A 17,131-nucleotide genomic window follows, 5' to 3' on the forward strand; every position below is an offset into this window, starting at 1 on the left:
TGGAGCTGGGGGAGCCAATTCTTAATTTATCTTCTTCTTCTTTTCTTTTTTTTTTTTTTTTTTCAATTGCTCAACTCAAAAATGAACTCCTTTCCTCTTGCCAGTAATACTCATTTTCTGTATCTATTCTCATGGGCCACAGAGCCAGGTAAAAACAAAAAGACCAAATGACTGCCTTTTTCCTGAACAAACCCCTGCTACAAAGTAGCTATACCAATATTACATAAATTATATTTCCTAGACTTTCCTACTTATGCCTGAAGGCATTTTCTCATACCTCCCTGGGAAATGCCATACCATTTAAAAACAACCCTGCTCTCATAGTCTCCTGCTTTATACCTGTCTCTCTCACACACTCTGATGCTACTGTGGCTGCCCATGGCACACCATGCTAAAGAAGTGATACTAGCTTGTGGCTATGTAGCTTCAAATCTTCCTCTTTCTTGTGCAGCAGCCTTTTACCCATGCAGGGCCAATCCCAAACCCACTGAAATCAACACAGCAACTCCCCTCTTTGGGACTTTGGCAAGCTTTGGGGCACAGCCCAAATCCCCAGACTGGCCAGTGTTTCTTGAACATTTTTACTTTTTCACTTAATGGATCAGAACCTGGTGTGATTCTTCCAGTACTTTAGCACTGACTGTTCTAGAATAGCCTTTTCTATTCCAAATGCTGTTCTTCCTCTCACGTTTCATTTTAAACAGCTTCAGCTACTTAATATATAGAATTGCTCAGGCATAAATGTAAGAAACACACTATTTAAAAAGGTAACAAAAACAAGATAAATTGATTCACCGCAAAGTGTGATATTTGCCAGGAAATTTCCAGTAGCACCCAGTATTTTTAGCATTTATAAAATGTAAAAAGCAAAACACAAAAAATAAGCAGCATTGTTTTGAAAGTTTTCACTTTTCATCTAATCCACCAGCTTCTGCTGAATATTTTATTGCCATACTGCAACATATTTATAATTCATCTCATCATTTCTTCAAGTTTCTTAAGGAAAGGAATTATACCTGTACAATCCACTGTAAATTCTTCTGTGAACACAGATGTTTTCTAGTTGTATTAGTAAACACAAAAATTATTGACTTCAAAAATATTTGTTTATAATTGTCCAATGGAAAATGGGTCTAATAAGCCATACTGTCTATTAATTGCTCTTTCTGAAATGAATTCCTCAACACTGGGAAGAGAAAAAGCATTTTCCTGTGGTTAAAGAAAGTCCAAATTGCATGTTTGAAATCTCTTCCAATAAAAAGAGCAAAGCAATAAGCGGATTATCTCTTCAAACATAGTATAGGAAGGCTGGAGGCCCTGGAGACATTTTCCATAGCCTCTATCTCTGATGCATAGCAACATTATCTTCAACTAGAGAGGGTCCTATGACCCTGGAGCTCAATTTTAATTTGATCTTCGTCTTTAAAGAGGTTTCTATGATTCCTCTCAAGTTATGCTGCATATTCTTATTTTGGGTTGGTTTTGTTTGGTTGTTATTTTGTTGTTGTTTTTTAATCTGAGATAAAACAGCCTCAGCTTTTTGATCCACTGGTTTGATCGTGTTATATGGATATTTAACTTAACCTCTTCTCTATCAGAACTAGAATATGCATCATCACAAATGGTAGGCAAGTTCCAGCTTACAGGAGAGAGAAGAGCTTGGATAGAAAATTCATCTCTAGGGCCTCCCTCCTCCTTCCAGTCGTTCTAAGTTTCAGGACTGGTTTACCTGACCAAATAATGTGTGGGGGCAGGGGGGAAAGGAGCCTTATAGCCTTGCTGGGAAATACTGGCCAGCTAAAACAAAGGCAAACCTATTGGTTTTGGTGGGGCAGAGGTACCATGCCTGCTCCCACAGAGGCTCAAAATCCCAAGCAATAACAATGCTGATTGCCAAGAAGAACAGGAAAATGGAGAGCTCAGCTTGAACTTCTCTGGGCTGGAACCTGGCCCCAGACCCACTCAACGTATGCAGCCCCAGCAAGGGAGTTTCCTTGGGTTCCCACCTCCTTGATCCTCTTCCTTGTTCTGGACAGGGCACTGTAACTGAGCCATGGTGCCAGGCAGGGATATTTTCTCTGTTTTCCTTTTCTCCATCTTTATCTCTGTCCGTGCATCCAGTCCTCACTGTACACTGCTGATACTGCTGAAGGGAAAGCATTTACTCGGAGGCACTGATTTGAGTCAACCGTGTATGGTCACAGCAGGCATCTGTGACTACTTGATGGGATTAGCAGATTATGAGAAAGCATGTTTCACCACGGGGTTCCTGAGAAAGGAAAAATGGGCAGGTGGATGCTTGGATCTCGATTAAACTATGCATGAAGGCCTGATGGTCATGTCAGGAAAGCTGTAGGCACAGGATCAGATGGACTGCTGCAGGTCAGGATTGGAAGATCAAGCCAGCAAGCAGGGAGGTCTCTGCCTTGTCCTATCATTTACAGAGGATTGAGATTTAAGTATTTCAGCCAGGCCAGGTGAGAGAAACCTGCACAGATCCTATCTGCACCATTTCTAAGATACCTGCGAGTGTTTGACAAAAGCAGCTTTTCTTTTACATCAAAAAGCTTTGCTGCAAAATAGCTTTGCTGCATCAATGCAGACTGAGCCCAGTGGGATTTGAACAGATGCATTCTGTTGTTAATGAAGGGCAGTTTAGAAGGAGCCAGGGGTTCACAACTCCCTGGTGGTTGTGCCCTTAAGTCCCTGTGAATCTCTGCAGAGAACTGGGGATGTAAGAGAGTAGTTCTGCTGTACAGAAAGATGTCTGGTCCACATAGGGTCAGATTTTCCCTCTTAGATATTCTCATACAGTGTATCAGAGGATTCTTCTAGAGTTGCTTGCTTCTCAAGTGGCTGCAAAATGACGAAAAGGAGAAAAAAGAAATTGAGGAAAATTATTCAAAAGAAGCTGAATTAATTCTTTATAAGCAGACACTGACGTTTGTTCTGTTAGAAACGGCTATAAGTGATCCGCTGAAATGGAAGCTGCTACAGCAAGAAATGTTGCTCCGCCAGAGACAAACGTGACTAATCCAGCCCAAGGGGTAAAGATGCCTCCTTTACTTGTCACTCTTCCCCCAAAAAGCTGTCAGACAGGGAGGGGAGGGAAAATTGGACTTGGTAAAAAAATAAATCACTTTGGATTCTGTGAAGGAGGAATTCCCTGACCTCCTCAATCCTGTTTCTTCAGCAGTTGAGTCTATTCCTCACAACCGTTCCTTGTGTAGACAAGGCGCTGACAGACTGATATTTTAAGCGCTGTGTGGCACAGGCCTGCTGTAAGCAAGGTTACACAGCAAGTAGCTGAAATGCCACGGGGTGAATGAAGCCCTACCTACACTAGCATTTTCTCTGTTGCCACCACCAAAAGGAAACATTTTACAAAAGTGCTGAGTGCAGGCACCTCCAAAGCATGCGGGATTAACCCCTCGCCACCCAAGCTGGCTGACAGTCCAGTGCGACAGCATGCAAGTGTTCTTGTTTCAGGGGCTCTCTACTCCCCTGGACAGCTCCTCCTCTGTGCGCAGCATCCCGCGGCAAGGGCTAGCCTGGACCCTCTGCAGCTGAGCCAGACCCCGTTCAGCGATCCCAGCTCTCACTCACAGGCCAAACCCACTGGCCCACAAGTCTCACTCTTAGGGAAAACACCCTGGTACGTTCTGGCACAGCCAGCTGGAGGATGAGTGTCCCAGGCAGTCAGAGCCCAGGATGACTGAGAGGGAAGCTGATCAAGGTGCTTGCAACAGTAGTGGAGAGCGCAGTGGAATCCTCCTGTGCACAGATCATGGGGCCCTTCACACCTCCCTTTCTTCTGACCAGCACAAGAACTGAGGACACTCAGCCGTGTCTGCTCGTGGTGTGAGCGCTCACCCCATCCCTCCCTCTGCTTCCTTCTCCTTTGTTTCTCCCATCTCTGCTTCCACCTTCACCCCACCCTGGCTGAGACCGCCAGCACCAGACCTGACTGCACACAGATGCTCCTTCACTTTTGCTTTGTTGCTTTGCTCCTGCTCCGTTTTACAGACCTACTGCCACCCAGAGCAGCAGCTCAGTGGTGTGGGCCACACACAAATGATTCAGCACAGCCCAGACGGCTCCACAGTAGGGAAAAAAATCCCATGTATATTGCATCTCATCATCCAGACTGAATCATTTTGAAGGGGGCAGCTGATAAAGGTATACAGAAGAATAAATAGGACAGGGAAGAGAGATCAGGACCTACTCTTGTCCTTGTCCAACCAATTCAAAATGTAGCAAGAACACAGAACCAGGGATGCTGTCTTTACCAGTCCATATGATGCACTAGGGTATAAGAGCCTATATAAAACAACCCATCCTTCCCCTCAATAATCAGATACTTGCAACTGCCTTTCCTACCACAAACCACTGTAGTGCCACAGCCATAACTACAGGAGGCCAGTGGCCTTGGGACCAGACCACATGGCAAGTTAACTCAACTCTGACACAGAGGAGGCTGCTTGATTTTAGACTACCTTTTCCTAAAAGGTGGGAATTGCAAAAATGCCTCAACACTGGAAAATACTGTTCTTCATGAAATAGAGGGACGGTGCCAACTGAAGCTGGCACCATGCTCCACACTGCATAGTCAACCTGGAGAACTGTCCCCAGCAGGACAATCAGTGGGAGGAAGCAGGAGACATTTTTCAGAAACATATTCCAACGTTAGAAGTGCAAATACATTTTTTAAGCAGACAAGAGGTCTGGAGAGGAAAAGAACAAAAAGTTCTGAGGACAGGAAGGAAATGTTCCCTGGTGTGCCTGATGCAAATTTTGTCCCTATGAAACAGCTGATGCCTGCTGAAGGCAGGGCAGAGTGCTGTGTGGGCCTCTGGTCTGCTTCATGTGGCTCCCACAACTGATCTGCACCTGCATATTCTGAGCTGCAGCTACTTTCACTATGAGTGGATTTAGGTCCTTGTCTCTAACTTGCTGTAACTCCCAGCCCAGGAAGAAGATCCAAGCCCAAAATGTACCCTCACTGCCTTTTCCTGAGCCCCAGAGCTGACAGAGACTATATCAGCCCAGCCTCTGTTCAAGACCGTCTTAGCTTCCGCTACCATGAAATGGCTCTCAGGTGTTTAATGCTGGTGAGAGCAAAGCTGTGTCCAGGGTCTGTCCCCCTGCACAGATTCCTCTACCCAGGAGGACTTCTCAGCTACCTAAATAATCTAGAAAGGGCAACATTGAGAGCCAGCATCTGGCCAACTCTCCATGAACATCCACCCATTCAGATCCATTCAGATTCAGAGCAGCAACACCAAACCCCTTTGAGGGTAAGTCATACAGCAAAGCCTCTGCACGAAACCAGGACTGCAGAACTGGTAGCACTGTGGGAGCAAGGGTTCTGCTGGAAGAGGGAAGATAGGCTACATGTGCAGCCCAGCTGGCAAGTGAATGCCACATCTTGTTTTCCCCTTTTGGTGGGACTGGAAGTGGGGAAAGAGCAGACACACCTACTGCCTGCTAGGGCTACGGCGACATGGGTTTTCTTTCCCCATGTGCCCAGTGCATAAGGGAACTCTCCAAGAACAGGGCCTCAGCCCTTACCTTCCCTGGAGGATTCTTTCTGGGTGACAGGTTGTCCGTGTTGTTCTCAAGGATAGAATAGACGTCAACTTGCTGCAAATCCAGGCACTGCAAAGGGAAGAGAGAAGAGAGTAGGGATCAAATAAATTATTCAGGTTTAAGACAACTAATCGCCTGCTGGGTTGTTCCCCATCTTGTGCCTGGCATTTTTTAGGAACCCCTGCCATCTCCAAAATTTTGAAGTTCCTGACCTGAGCTAGGGCAGAAAGAAAATCCTTCTCCTCTGAAATCTTTACGGTGCAGCTGCATCCTCTTCCTTTTTCAGGCTCACAGAGATGGGCTTTGATGCTAACTACCCTGTGTAAAGCAGCAGAGAACAATACCAATGCTCCTGCCTCCCTCGGTTCCAAGTTGTCACAGAATGCAGAATAAAGACCCATCTGCCACATGAAAGGATACTGTGCACCATGGGGACCACAGGTAATGAATGGGCTGTGTTGTGCATCGCCCAGGACTGTTTAGGTGCCTAACACCCAGAAGCTCTTGCTCATGGTTATTCTGGGCACACAAGGGTGAGAAGAGAGGTGAGATTGAAGGTCCTGAAGCACAGCAGCTGTCAAAAATGGAAAACCCTACATCAGGCATGATTTCTATTTATTGCCTGGGTTTTTTCCAAGCCAGAACTCTTCTTTATTCTTAGACTGAGCAAAGAATAATAAAAAAAAAATCAATACACTCCCAGGCCCTCAAACATATCCATGGTACCACACAGCTACACAGAGAAACACGTACATGCCCTACATGTGTATGCACCCGCTGGTCCCCCAAGTAATCGTGTCACAGGAGATGCATGTCAGTTTGAGTGATGTTCCAGATCTGCCTGAAGGATCAAACATAACAATCAGGAGGACTTTTCCATGTGTGTTTCAAGGATGACAGCAGGTTGCCAAGGTGGCTGTTTCTCTGGCAACAGGAAGATGGGAGGAGCTCCAGCCGCAAGAGGGGCAGATGGTATTAGTGAAGAGACTGCAAAGGGAGCGAGGCGCCCTGCAACACAGTGAGGACAAGCAGAACGTGGGGGCTTGATTCTGGGGCTGCCAATCACCTGAACCCCCATCATTTCATCTGGAGTTGCAAACGCTCGGCATCTTTTGGGACCATGGGCTGCAGGACAGTGGTTTGAACAGGCCCAGATGATAGAGGAGCAGCATTTGAGAGTGGGGCTTGGAACAAACAGGCACTCAGGCAGGAGGGGACCGTAGTGAATGAAGCACCACACGGCTGTCCTATTCCAACTCCTCCTCTGGGAACAGCCAAATTATTTTACCTGTTTGATTCCCTCTCCCAACAACCCACTTGCCTGCAGCAGATATTCCCAACTATTCACGTGTGCACATGAGCACACAGAAAATCCCATTTCCCCATCCGCATTTTCAATTCTCTTTGTGATGCTCACAGTGAAGACTTCATCCCATGTGCTGCACTCCCAGCAGCCTGGCTCCGTGTCCCCTTGGCAGGACAGGCAGACTCTTTCACTGCTCTAGTCTGAAGCCACTCACAAGCCAGAAAGATCCTTTTCATGTTTAACCTCCAAAAAAGATTCCCTCCCTCCACGAGTCCTTTTCCCATGGAGGCTGTTGACAGTGCTAGTCCTTTGCTGGCCAGTTGGAAAGCTGGTGTCTCCAACCACCATTTGCAAATTAATTACTTTTACTTGGTCACTGACCACCTGCTACTGCCACAGCGGAGGCACACAGCCCTCTCTCCTCCCCGCTGGCAGATGCCTTCCTGTCCCTGAGCAGCCTTCTTGTCCCCCTCACACCAGGAAAAGCTCCTGCGCTCTGGAACTTGCCTGCACTGAAGGAGTTCTGTTTGCTGCTCAAAAAAGCTTGTTTGAAGTTCAAAGTGGATGAAGCAAGTCCCTCAGATTATTATTTCCAAGCTGCTTATTAACAAGGCAGCTAAACTGGAAGACAGAGGAAAATAGAGGTTTGGGTCTGGGCAGGGCAGTGAGGTGGAGCTGCTCCAGGGCTGCAGGAGGACAAAGAGGTCTAGGAACACTCAGCAGTGTAGTGGGAACAAAGTGCCCAACTGCCCCCCTTATCACTGGGGCTTTTTCCCACCTGCTGCTTTTTACTGCATACACCCACACCCAGGGACCACGAGGTAAACGGTGGAGCCTGGAAGAACCAGTGGGGAAGGTATTTGCTTCTAGAATGTTCAGCAGAATAGCTTTGCAGAAGGTGTGCTAGGACCCTTCCCATGCCAGGGGTGAGCCTTGCTGCTGTGTAGGGTAACACAGAGCATTTAGGAGCAGCACCAGCCAGTTCCAAGCCCTTACTTTGACATCTAGTGCTGCCTCCTGTGGCTCCTGCTCCCAGCCCCAGACCTGCAAGGACAAGGTGGTTCCCTAACCTGACTTTTTTGTCCTCTTGCTTTCCCCACAAATAGCACATCTGGCGTGTGCTGGCCTCCTGTCCCATTCCCTACCCTCTGACCTCCTTCTTTATCTCATCACTTGGAATTACTTCTCACTTGTCAGTCTCTTTTCCTTGCCTCAGCTTATCCCAATGCTGACCACAGATTTCTGCCCTCCCCATGAATTAAACACTAAGTGTCCAACACCCGATCTAACACCAACGGGTTTTCACAATGCACCTAATCTAAAACACATTTTGCAGGGCTGGGCTTACACCATGCAGAGTCCCAACAAAATTTAGCAGTAGGGCACCAGAGCTATCTTTCAAAGGAAATAAAGTTTGCCGACTTTCTACTCTCCTCACCTGTCCTGAGGGCCCTTCCAACGCAGGGTCCCCATCCCAGGGCTCTTGTCCTCTCTCCCTCATTCATTTTCCTGTTGCACCTCGCAGCCCTGCACTCCCAGCTCTTCACCTCACAGCCCCGCTCTTACCGCGAGCTGTGTCTGCAGCAGGAGTTGCTGCTTCACGAGCAACTGAACGAGCCACCCTGCAGCAGCTGATCCATGGCAAAGTAACTTCCAAGGGGGAGTTCGTACCCCCCGGCATGCAGGAGATGACCTGAGGCTGCTTGCAGCTCTGCCCAAGAGAGCTGAGCCACCTGCCCAGCACACTGGGCTGGCCCAGAGCCCTGTGGTGAACGGTCTCCGGGGGAAGGCTGGCTGGGCCAGGTCCATAGGGCTCCTGCAAGCACGGGGGCTCAGCCAGCTCCTGAGACTGCCTGTGCCTAGGGCTGGCTCTGCTGGCTTGCTGCATTAGCCTTAGTGGGGCCTCCTGAACAGAACAACATGATGAAACATGTAATTAAGATGGAGCTAAGGATGCATGACGAGGCCGACTGAGCGAGAAATGGATTTGATTTTTTTTTTGTCTCCTTGCAGAAATCATCCAAAAAAACAGGAAACTACCCATTTGAATTTTTATAAGCCCAAATTAAAAAGAAATTACTTGATATAAATGAAAAGGTTTATAACCTGCAACCTCCTTTATCCAAAGCATTGCTTTTTGCCCAGAATAAACATATCACATACCATATACAGTGCTTTCTTTTAAACCTCTTCTCCAAAAATGAAAGGACCACAAAAAGGTTCCCCCCCGCCCCCAACTGCAAAATGAGAATGAGAAAGGAGCAGGCCCATCCTCTTTTTCATATCTGGCCCCTATCAGGTCCTGCATCCTTGGCAGAGCTTTGCTCCTTTCTGTAGTACATTCTCCAGAGGTTTGTTTTGTTTAGCTTAAATGATTAATGCAGCAGAGCTTACAGGTTTTCCTTGGAGAGACTTTTCCAGCCCTTATAGACCTCGCAGTCAGAAAGGTTTCCTAACATTCAGGCATCATCCTTCTCTGCTGACTTTCTTTTTATTTTTCCTCGTTTGTCCCATGGATCACAGGGGGAAAAAAAACCCCAAACCTTCCCTTCTTGGTGGAGCAGCCCTTCCCATGGGTGTAAAAGGGGAAAAAGGAAACTATTATAAATGGAACTGGATAGGTTGTAAATGGTATTAGGGGTCATGGTTACTTGAAGTAGCTGAGATCTGGGCCTGACGTTTCAGGAGAACCACTCCAATCCTATTAACTATGATGCTGCCGCTAGTAGGCTTGGAGAGTGGGAGCAGATGGTGTACCCCAGTTTGGAGAATGAAAAAAAAGAGATCCTATGCAATTAAAGGGGAAATGATCAAAAAAAGAGACTCCCTTCGCTTTTTTCTATCCTTTTACCCCTAGAGCTAGTTGCCTGCTCAGGACTGCAGTGGTCTGTGACACTGACTCTCATGAATGTGTCACAGATGGAGCTCTAAACAGCTGGGGTTGTGGGAAGCATTTCTCCCTGCCCCTTTCCCGAGCCATCATTCTCCAGCTGGAAAAAGCATGTCCTTGAGACACTCTACAGTACAAAGTGGGGCTGAGATCCCCTCTTCCCTGCTAAATCGTGGAGACACTTCTACCACTAGGAGCCCTCTCTGGCCCCACACTTGCTGCTCTGCAGTGCCACACTGCTGGCAGAGGGAAGGGTGCTGCCCAGCAGGGCATTGTGCAAGGCTTTGGCACCAGGGAGGACACGAGTGGGACCAGGATGGAGACATGCAACATACACAGTCTGGAGAGGAGCTAAGCAGGGTAGAGCACAGGAGGAGGGTCACCAGTACCAGGCTGGTATGCAGGTATTGCTTATGTTTCACATCACGATACTGGTTGTCTGTACCACGGCAGGTCAGGGAAAGGAAGAACTGTACAATGATGCAGACAGAAGGGTTGGAGGATGATTCTGGTACTCACGTCATAGACAGGAGGTGGTGGTGGTGGTGGGCTGGCTGAAGGGGGCTGTGTTTCCACCTTCTGTCTTAGGATATTTAGCAGGTTCCTTCCAGGGCACACCACCTGCTGAGGACAAGACATCAAATGACACGTTTGGATAAAACATCATCTCCCAAAGATGAAGTAAACACCAATGTCACATCAAAGCCAGCTGCTCTCAGACCCCCTGAGTGCTTCCACAGCAGAGTGCTGGCACTCTCTGCACAACAGGGGCCGGTCCCTTTTCTCACCCCAGGGTAACATGGAGGAGTCTGCTGACTTACACTGCAGCAGTGGAAAGGAGAACTGGGGTCTATGTGTACATAGAAATCACTTCCATCACTGAAACATAGCTGGACAGAGGGTGTAAGTATTTAACAACAATGCTGTAGGAGAGGGAGCAAAGCAGGGTCCTATTCAAAGTATGCAGGTGAATTTCAGAGAGGCAAATCCTGAATTTCATCAGGATTTGGCTGAGAAGATTTTGCTAATATGCAGAGTCTAGAGAAGAGCACCAGACAACCATTACTGATTACACATATAGTCAGTGATACACTAACATGCAAGTCCAGTATGGATTTGAAGGAAGAAATTCTCTTCCTTTGAAATGTTTCTTACATCGGATGAGTTCTTCTTGAACATGCTCCATTCATGCACAGATAAGGGTTAGCCCTGCTCAGCAAGAAAGGAAGGAGGCAGAAAAGGCAGAAGGCTTTGCTAAGTATCCCTGTTCTAATTCAGAAAGAAGTGGGATGATTATATTCACATCACATGAAAACGATGAACTGCTTTCCAGTCCATTAGTAACTAAGGAGGATGCTGAATAGCTTCTCTTAAAGATAAACATTTTTAAACCAGCAGGTCTGAGCAAGCTGTGGTGAGAAATATGGGCTGCATTCTGCAGGAGGGCAAATGTAATGACTGCACAATCTCTTCAGGCCCCAAGAACAGCCCATAGGTCTGAGACTTGCTGTCCCACCTCAAAACCTAGGGATGCCAATCTGCAAGTCATGACAGTGCCTCCCTCCTCATCCCTATGGAGACACTGTCTAGGCAAGCAGAGATGGGGGCCTGACTCCAGCCTAGTCACTCTGCTGCTTACACTCCTTCCCCCTCCATCAGACCGCCTGCAAGGCAAGTCTCACGAGATTAGCAGGTCTGTCAACTGCTGCCATTCTGTTTTCAACCTCATGATCTCTGACTGTGTGTGCTGAAGCCTGATGCTCCTTGGAGTTGTAGGACTGTACCAGCAGCACAGCCTTCACATAACAATGCATGCAGAGACTCTGCTGTCGTGGTGGCAGAGAACAGATTGAAAGAGTAAATATGAGAGATACTCTACCGAGAAAACAAAAATCCCCAAGTTACGTTCTAAAAGACATCAGGTTTTTTTAAGCCAGCCTTGAGATCTCTGGAAGAATGCAGAGGATCCTCTTGGAACACCTGAGGGTGGCAGTACTCAGAGCAGTAGGTTCTCCCCAAACAACAGGGATTTCAGTATCATGACTTCAGAGTTTTTTCCACAGGCTCTCTGCCTCATCTAGATCTTTCAGCCCTACTTTTGGCTTTTCTTCTCCTGCTCTCTACTCCCTTTCTTCCCCACTCCTGGTTTCCCCTTTGCTCTCAGCTACTCATCCCAGCTTCCACTTCCTTACCCAGCTGGTCCCAACCTGTGCCGCTGGTCTGTTCACCTGAGAGGCCCTGTCAGTTCACTCTACTCTCCTCCAAGCTCCAGTGCTTCCTTGCTGTGGGTTCCAGTCCCAGGCTCCTTCTTCCAGCCTCACAGAGTCACTGCTGTTGGAAAGTGTCTCAGGAGATTGTCTAGTTTGATGCTTCTCTGCTCAAATCAATGAAAGCAGGTTTCTCCTCAGGTCCTTGTCTCTCTTTTTTTCCAGTTAGTTGGGACTCCCACACAGGCTTCCTTGGGATCCTTGTCCTGACCTTCCCCTCTCACTCTGTCTCTTAATGTTTTCCCTGCCAAACACATGCCCGAGGCTCTGGTCCCCATGCCCTCCATACTGCAGATTGTTTTCTTCTATGGTGCCTGAGCCACGGCTCAGGAACGCAGTTGCACAGTCTCCTCACAATCAGGTTATGTCACTGAACCAGAGTCACCCCCATCTTGAAAGGGTATTAGAAACAGGGGAAGTCCTGCCCTCCTCCTGCCACCAGGGCTGCAATGGACTTGCATGGGTGCACAGGACATTACCTGGCTGACTGGTACTGTGTGAAAGGCAGCCTCACAGGGACTCTTTCAGACAACTGAACTGCTAAATTGACAAGAGCCACAATTGAGAATGCACAAACTGCCATTTTCCAAAAACCCACCACAAGGCTACATCTCCTTGAATATTCTTGGGGACAGCACACTGCTAATGTGACTTCTTGCCATGTCAGATCCTTGCTCTAAAGCAGGGTGTGCCAGAGTCAAAATGGTTATCAGAATTTCTTTAATGGACAAATCAATGACTTGTTTTGCCTTTTTTCTCAGAAAGACTGAACTTAAAAAAAAATAAAATAAACCTGAGGCAGACACACAATGTGGACTTTAAGCAGGGGCACTTCCAATCCAGCCACCTTAGAAGCAAATTAAATAAATTCCTAGAATGGGTTGTGTCAGGTGTTACTTTTTATTTGGTTATAACTTGCCTTTCTTTTCCACAGAATCAGAGCTGTTGCGGTGATGCTCAATGCAGCAAGAAGAGTGGTAAGGGTAACAAGGATTTCCCACCCATAAGAGGTCTCTACATACCCTGTACCTGTAAGGAAGAAGGCAAAAGGTTCACAGTGTGAGTCGAAGTTACAATCCTGCTGCATTTTTAACCCTGGAAAGAGCTCTGAGAGAGCTAAAACATGGAAGCAGTGCCGAATACAGTGGCACAGATGCACACACCCTACAAAACCTGGTCTGACTTAACAGAGAGCAGGGTGCAGCTGAAGAATCACACAAAACATACATGATATAAGCAGCTGCACTTCATGTAGATTAGAGGGAGGTGATGTAACTATGAGAGCCAAGAAAGGTGGTAGAGGCTGGCAAAGGTCTTCAGTGACAGGGGCAGAAAGACAGACGGTGAAAAGCACAACAGGCCACACTAACTAGCAGGGTGGGTACTGTAGGCACCTTCTGACCAGTGTAGCAAAGCTAGTTCATCATGGCTCTTTGCATTTACACTTTCTAAGAAGTTTTTCACATCCAGCATTCAGTAATACAAATCCATCCAGTCAGCAGCACGCATGTCCTTATCACTTTTCTATAACATTCCTCTTACCTTGGCATGAAGCTCTCCTTTGCTTTCCAGTCTGCACATTAAGGGAATAACCAACCCCTTGCACCACATGGAAAAGGGGGAGGGATTATGATGAGCTCCTGACCTGTTCATGAGCCCCCAAAGGTGAGCACCAAACCTCTACATTTGACTGCAGTGAGCACCCTAACCACTGACCTTGTGCTCAACCATCTCTGTCACACTGCTAAAGGACAACCACACCATCTCCTGAACACTGATACCTAAAAGCACCCTCTGACCCAGGGCCCAGACTCCCTGGTTAGACCCTGATTTTAAGCCTGCTCTTCCCAGGAGGCTGTAGCAGGTCAGATATAAATCACTGCATCTTCATGTCGCCATCTGTGCATTGGGAACAGCAACACAGGTCACCTGTGTAAAATGCATTCAACTCGGATGGCATTAAGTATTGGCCATAAAGTACTATTCGCACCTGAGTTCATAGCGTGTTTGGGTAGAGGAAAAGAAGAGCAAAGATCATCTTATCGTAGCCAGATCCAGCTGGTTTTTAACTGCTTGCCCTTCCTTTCTCGTTATTCACTTACCTCTAGCAAGGACAAACACTCCCTTTCCCATTTTCTGGGCATCATTCCATTTGACTTCACAGTAGTATGTGCCAGTAGAAGCGGTGTTTGCAAGTGGCATGATTCTGTGGTCGTAAGATATGGTAGCAGTCTCATTCTCTTTTCCAGAAGGGATGGCTACATTTTCTGACCTGCTATAGATGGATGTTTTCTGCTCCAGTGAATTAATCCAGTAATAGAAGATTGAAAATTTGGTGTATTTCGGCATGTAAGGGAAGATGACTGTACAGGGGATGGATATTCCTTCCTTGAGCAGTGCAACCTGGATTGGAGGCTGCTGCTGTACATCAACATTTCCCCCTGTAAGAGTAATAATTGTTAGCAGCCACCTAACACCACTTTAAGTCAGAAGAGGACTGCTGCCCCAAAGACAGAATCACACGGGGAAAATAAGCGTACGTCAGGAAGCGCGCCCATAGCAGGCAGCCACGGCCCTTGTCAGAAACTGAGTGATTCAGAGCACGTGCCCTGTGTGATCTGCCACATCTCTTCGGTAATTGCTGTGTGATTTGCAATAGCCTGTTGCATTCACAGGCTTCCCCTTTTCCCTTGTGAGCTCCTCTGTGAAACACCAGCACGCAGAAAGACAGGAAACGAAGCAGGAAGTGAACTAATTTTGCAGTAGTGTGAGACTGTATTTACAGCGGATGAATAGAAAGTGTTTTTCCAAGACAAATGCTAGCTGGACAGGTCTTGAAACTCCCAACTTACAAAACTCTGCTTGGGCATCTACATGTGCCCCTGTGAGGACCCTGTGCCAGGGAAGGCACTGTAAGCAAGCTGGTGTGATAGGTGGGACTGTGTATTTCTGAAGCATGAGTAAGGAAGGAAAAGTCATATTCTGCATAGGAGCCAGCACTGCAGCCGTGAGAAATAAGACACAGCTTAAGCACTCCAAAGTTTTGCTGCTGTAAATGGGCAGCAGAGCACAAGACTCAATGCTAGATACAGGAAGTATCTGCAGAAGAGTACAGACCCTAAGTATCTACATGTGGCAGTATCTTGGGCAGAGGGATGGGAGATCATGCCCTTCATGAGCTTCCTCCTTACACAGGCAGGGCTGTTGAAAGCAATCTGTCACTGCAATTCAGTAGACAATGATGTCGGGAGTTACAAGAGAGGATGAATAAGCACAGATGGGGAACCACACCATAGTTCACTCCCTGTTTTGTTTAATAAAAAAAGCTAAGAGTGAGCCACAGGCTAGGAAGGAGCCTGGGGTACAGGACCTCTTTGGCTTCCCAGTCAAATCTGGGTTTAACATCAGGCAGTCTCTGGATCTATTTGTTTGGCAGCTGACATAACACCACACATAAAGAAACTTAAGAGGAGGCTTGTGCAAACCATTGTTGTCTTTAAAAAAGGGAACTGGAAACTTACACGCAAGTCTTCCTACAAAATAAAGGATTCTTTCAGAGATATGAAAATAGAAGAGGGAGGAAAAAAAAAAGTAGTGAGAGAAGGTAGAAAATGGGCAGGCTTTTCCATTCATGCTTTTGATGGGATTCCCTGGGGTTCTGCATCTATGAACAGGCTCATAACAAGGCATTAAAGCTGTTCCAGAGCACAGCCAGGCTTGCTTTCCTGTCACCGTGCACTGACGCTGCCTCGTAACAGCAGCATCACCTCTGCACAGTGGGACTCGGCGTCAGAAAAGGCAACTCAGACTTAGCGCTGCGGAAAGCCGAGCACTGAGGAAGCATTGTGGGGGCAATAATGGAGGGAGAGCACGGCCACTGTCTGGATAGGACTGCTGGGAAGTAACATCTGTTAAGGAAAACCATGAAGGAAATTTGGGGGTTTTTTTGTATTTTTTTATATTTTTTTTTTAAAGATGTAGCCAGGTACAATAGCCCGGGAGTAAGGACAAGCTTAGGTTACATCACTAGAAAAAGGTTCTTAGCTGTAAAAGCAACTGAGATACAGTACAGTCCTAAGGGACATGGTCATTTGTTGTGAGTGCCTAGTCCTGTGGACACTAGATACAACATTATGGAAAGATGGTAACAGAAAATCCTGCAGATGCTGCAGGAGTGATAACCAAGAGGTTTCTTCTGGGCCTTATTTTCTACAATTATTCATCATCCTTCTCCTCATCTCTCCCCAGCAAAACACACATGAATATAGTTTCTATACAAGACATGGTTAAGCACTGCTGTAACAAAACAGAGGAGAGATCTATCTTCTTACAGTATCCCAGGAGCCATTAGCTTGAGAAGAACATGCCAGGGAAAAAGTCAAATCATTTTATTTAGGTTATCTAACCCTTCTCCCATGTTCCCCCTTTCTTGAGGATTCTCTCTCTCAGCTTTGAAATGCATAAAAGACAGAAATAGCAGCAGCGTACAAATTCCTAGAGGGGATCTCTGGAAATTAGCAGAAGATAGCAGCTGGAAATGCTCTAATACGAACAAACGTGAGAGTAAACAAAAGGAATAAAAAAAAATAAATAACTTTTTTACCTCCACACTGAAGCGACCAAAGAAACAGCAAGATGACTTTTAGATTAGAGGTCATGATGGGAGTCAAAGGCTGTAAGAAAGCAACCAGATACGAAGATCCAAAAAGCACAAGAGATGGGGGTTTGTCAGGAATTTCCCCCCCCCCGGGCAGCTGGTTGGTCCCCTCCCGTTTGCGAAGGGACGGGCGGGATGGACACACACTGCTTTTGGCAAGCTGTTCCTGGCAGATGCAGCCTCTTCTGCTTTTTGATCAGACTCCTCCCTGCACTGGGGTTAATTTCTCTGTACTATTACGATGGTGTTACACCTACCAGCGGGTGCCCAAAGATTAGACCATAAGCTCTTTAATGCATAGAGCTTTGTCTCCTGATGACTGTAAAATATCACACGCATGTAAAGTCAACTTTGTCACCTTCCACAGTGACTGAAGCTCCATGTTGGAATATGGGGAAAAAATGTGCTTTGACTGATGCAGA

General features: G+C 46.8%; 1 protein-coding gene across 1 annotated transcript; it reads right to left on the minus strand.

The window, feature by feature from the left end:
* Positions 1–2,796: 2,796 nt before the first annotated feature.
* On the minus strand, positions 2,797–16,710 carry NFAM1 (NFAT activating protein with ITAM motif 1). Its single transcript, XM_010178492.1, has 6 exons — positions 16,656–16,710; positions 14,155–14,493; positions 12,972–13,081; positions 10,305–10,406; positions 5,572–5,658; positions 2,797–2,856 (listed from the first exon to the last, which is right to left on the minus strand). The coding sequence occupies exons 1-6, from the start codon at positions 16,708–16,710 to the stop codon at positions 2,797–2,799; spliced, it is 753 nt and encodes a 250-aa protein (XP_010176794.1).
* Between the last annotated feature and the right edge of the window lie 421 nt (positions 16,711–17,131).

This window comes from Antrostomus carolinensis, unplaced genomic scaffold (genome assembly GCF_000700745.2).
Source record: "Antrostomus carolinensis isolate BGI_N321 unplaced genomic scaffold, ASM70074v2 scaffold51411, whole genome shotgun sequence".
Taxonomy (NCBI): Eukaryota; Metazoa; Chordata; class Aves; order Caprimulgiformes; family Caprimulgidae; genus Antrostomus; species Antrostomus carolinensis.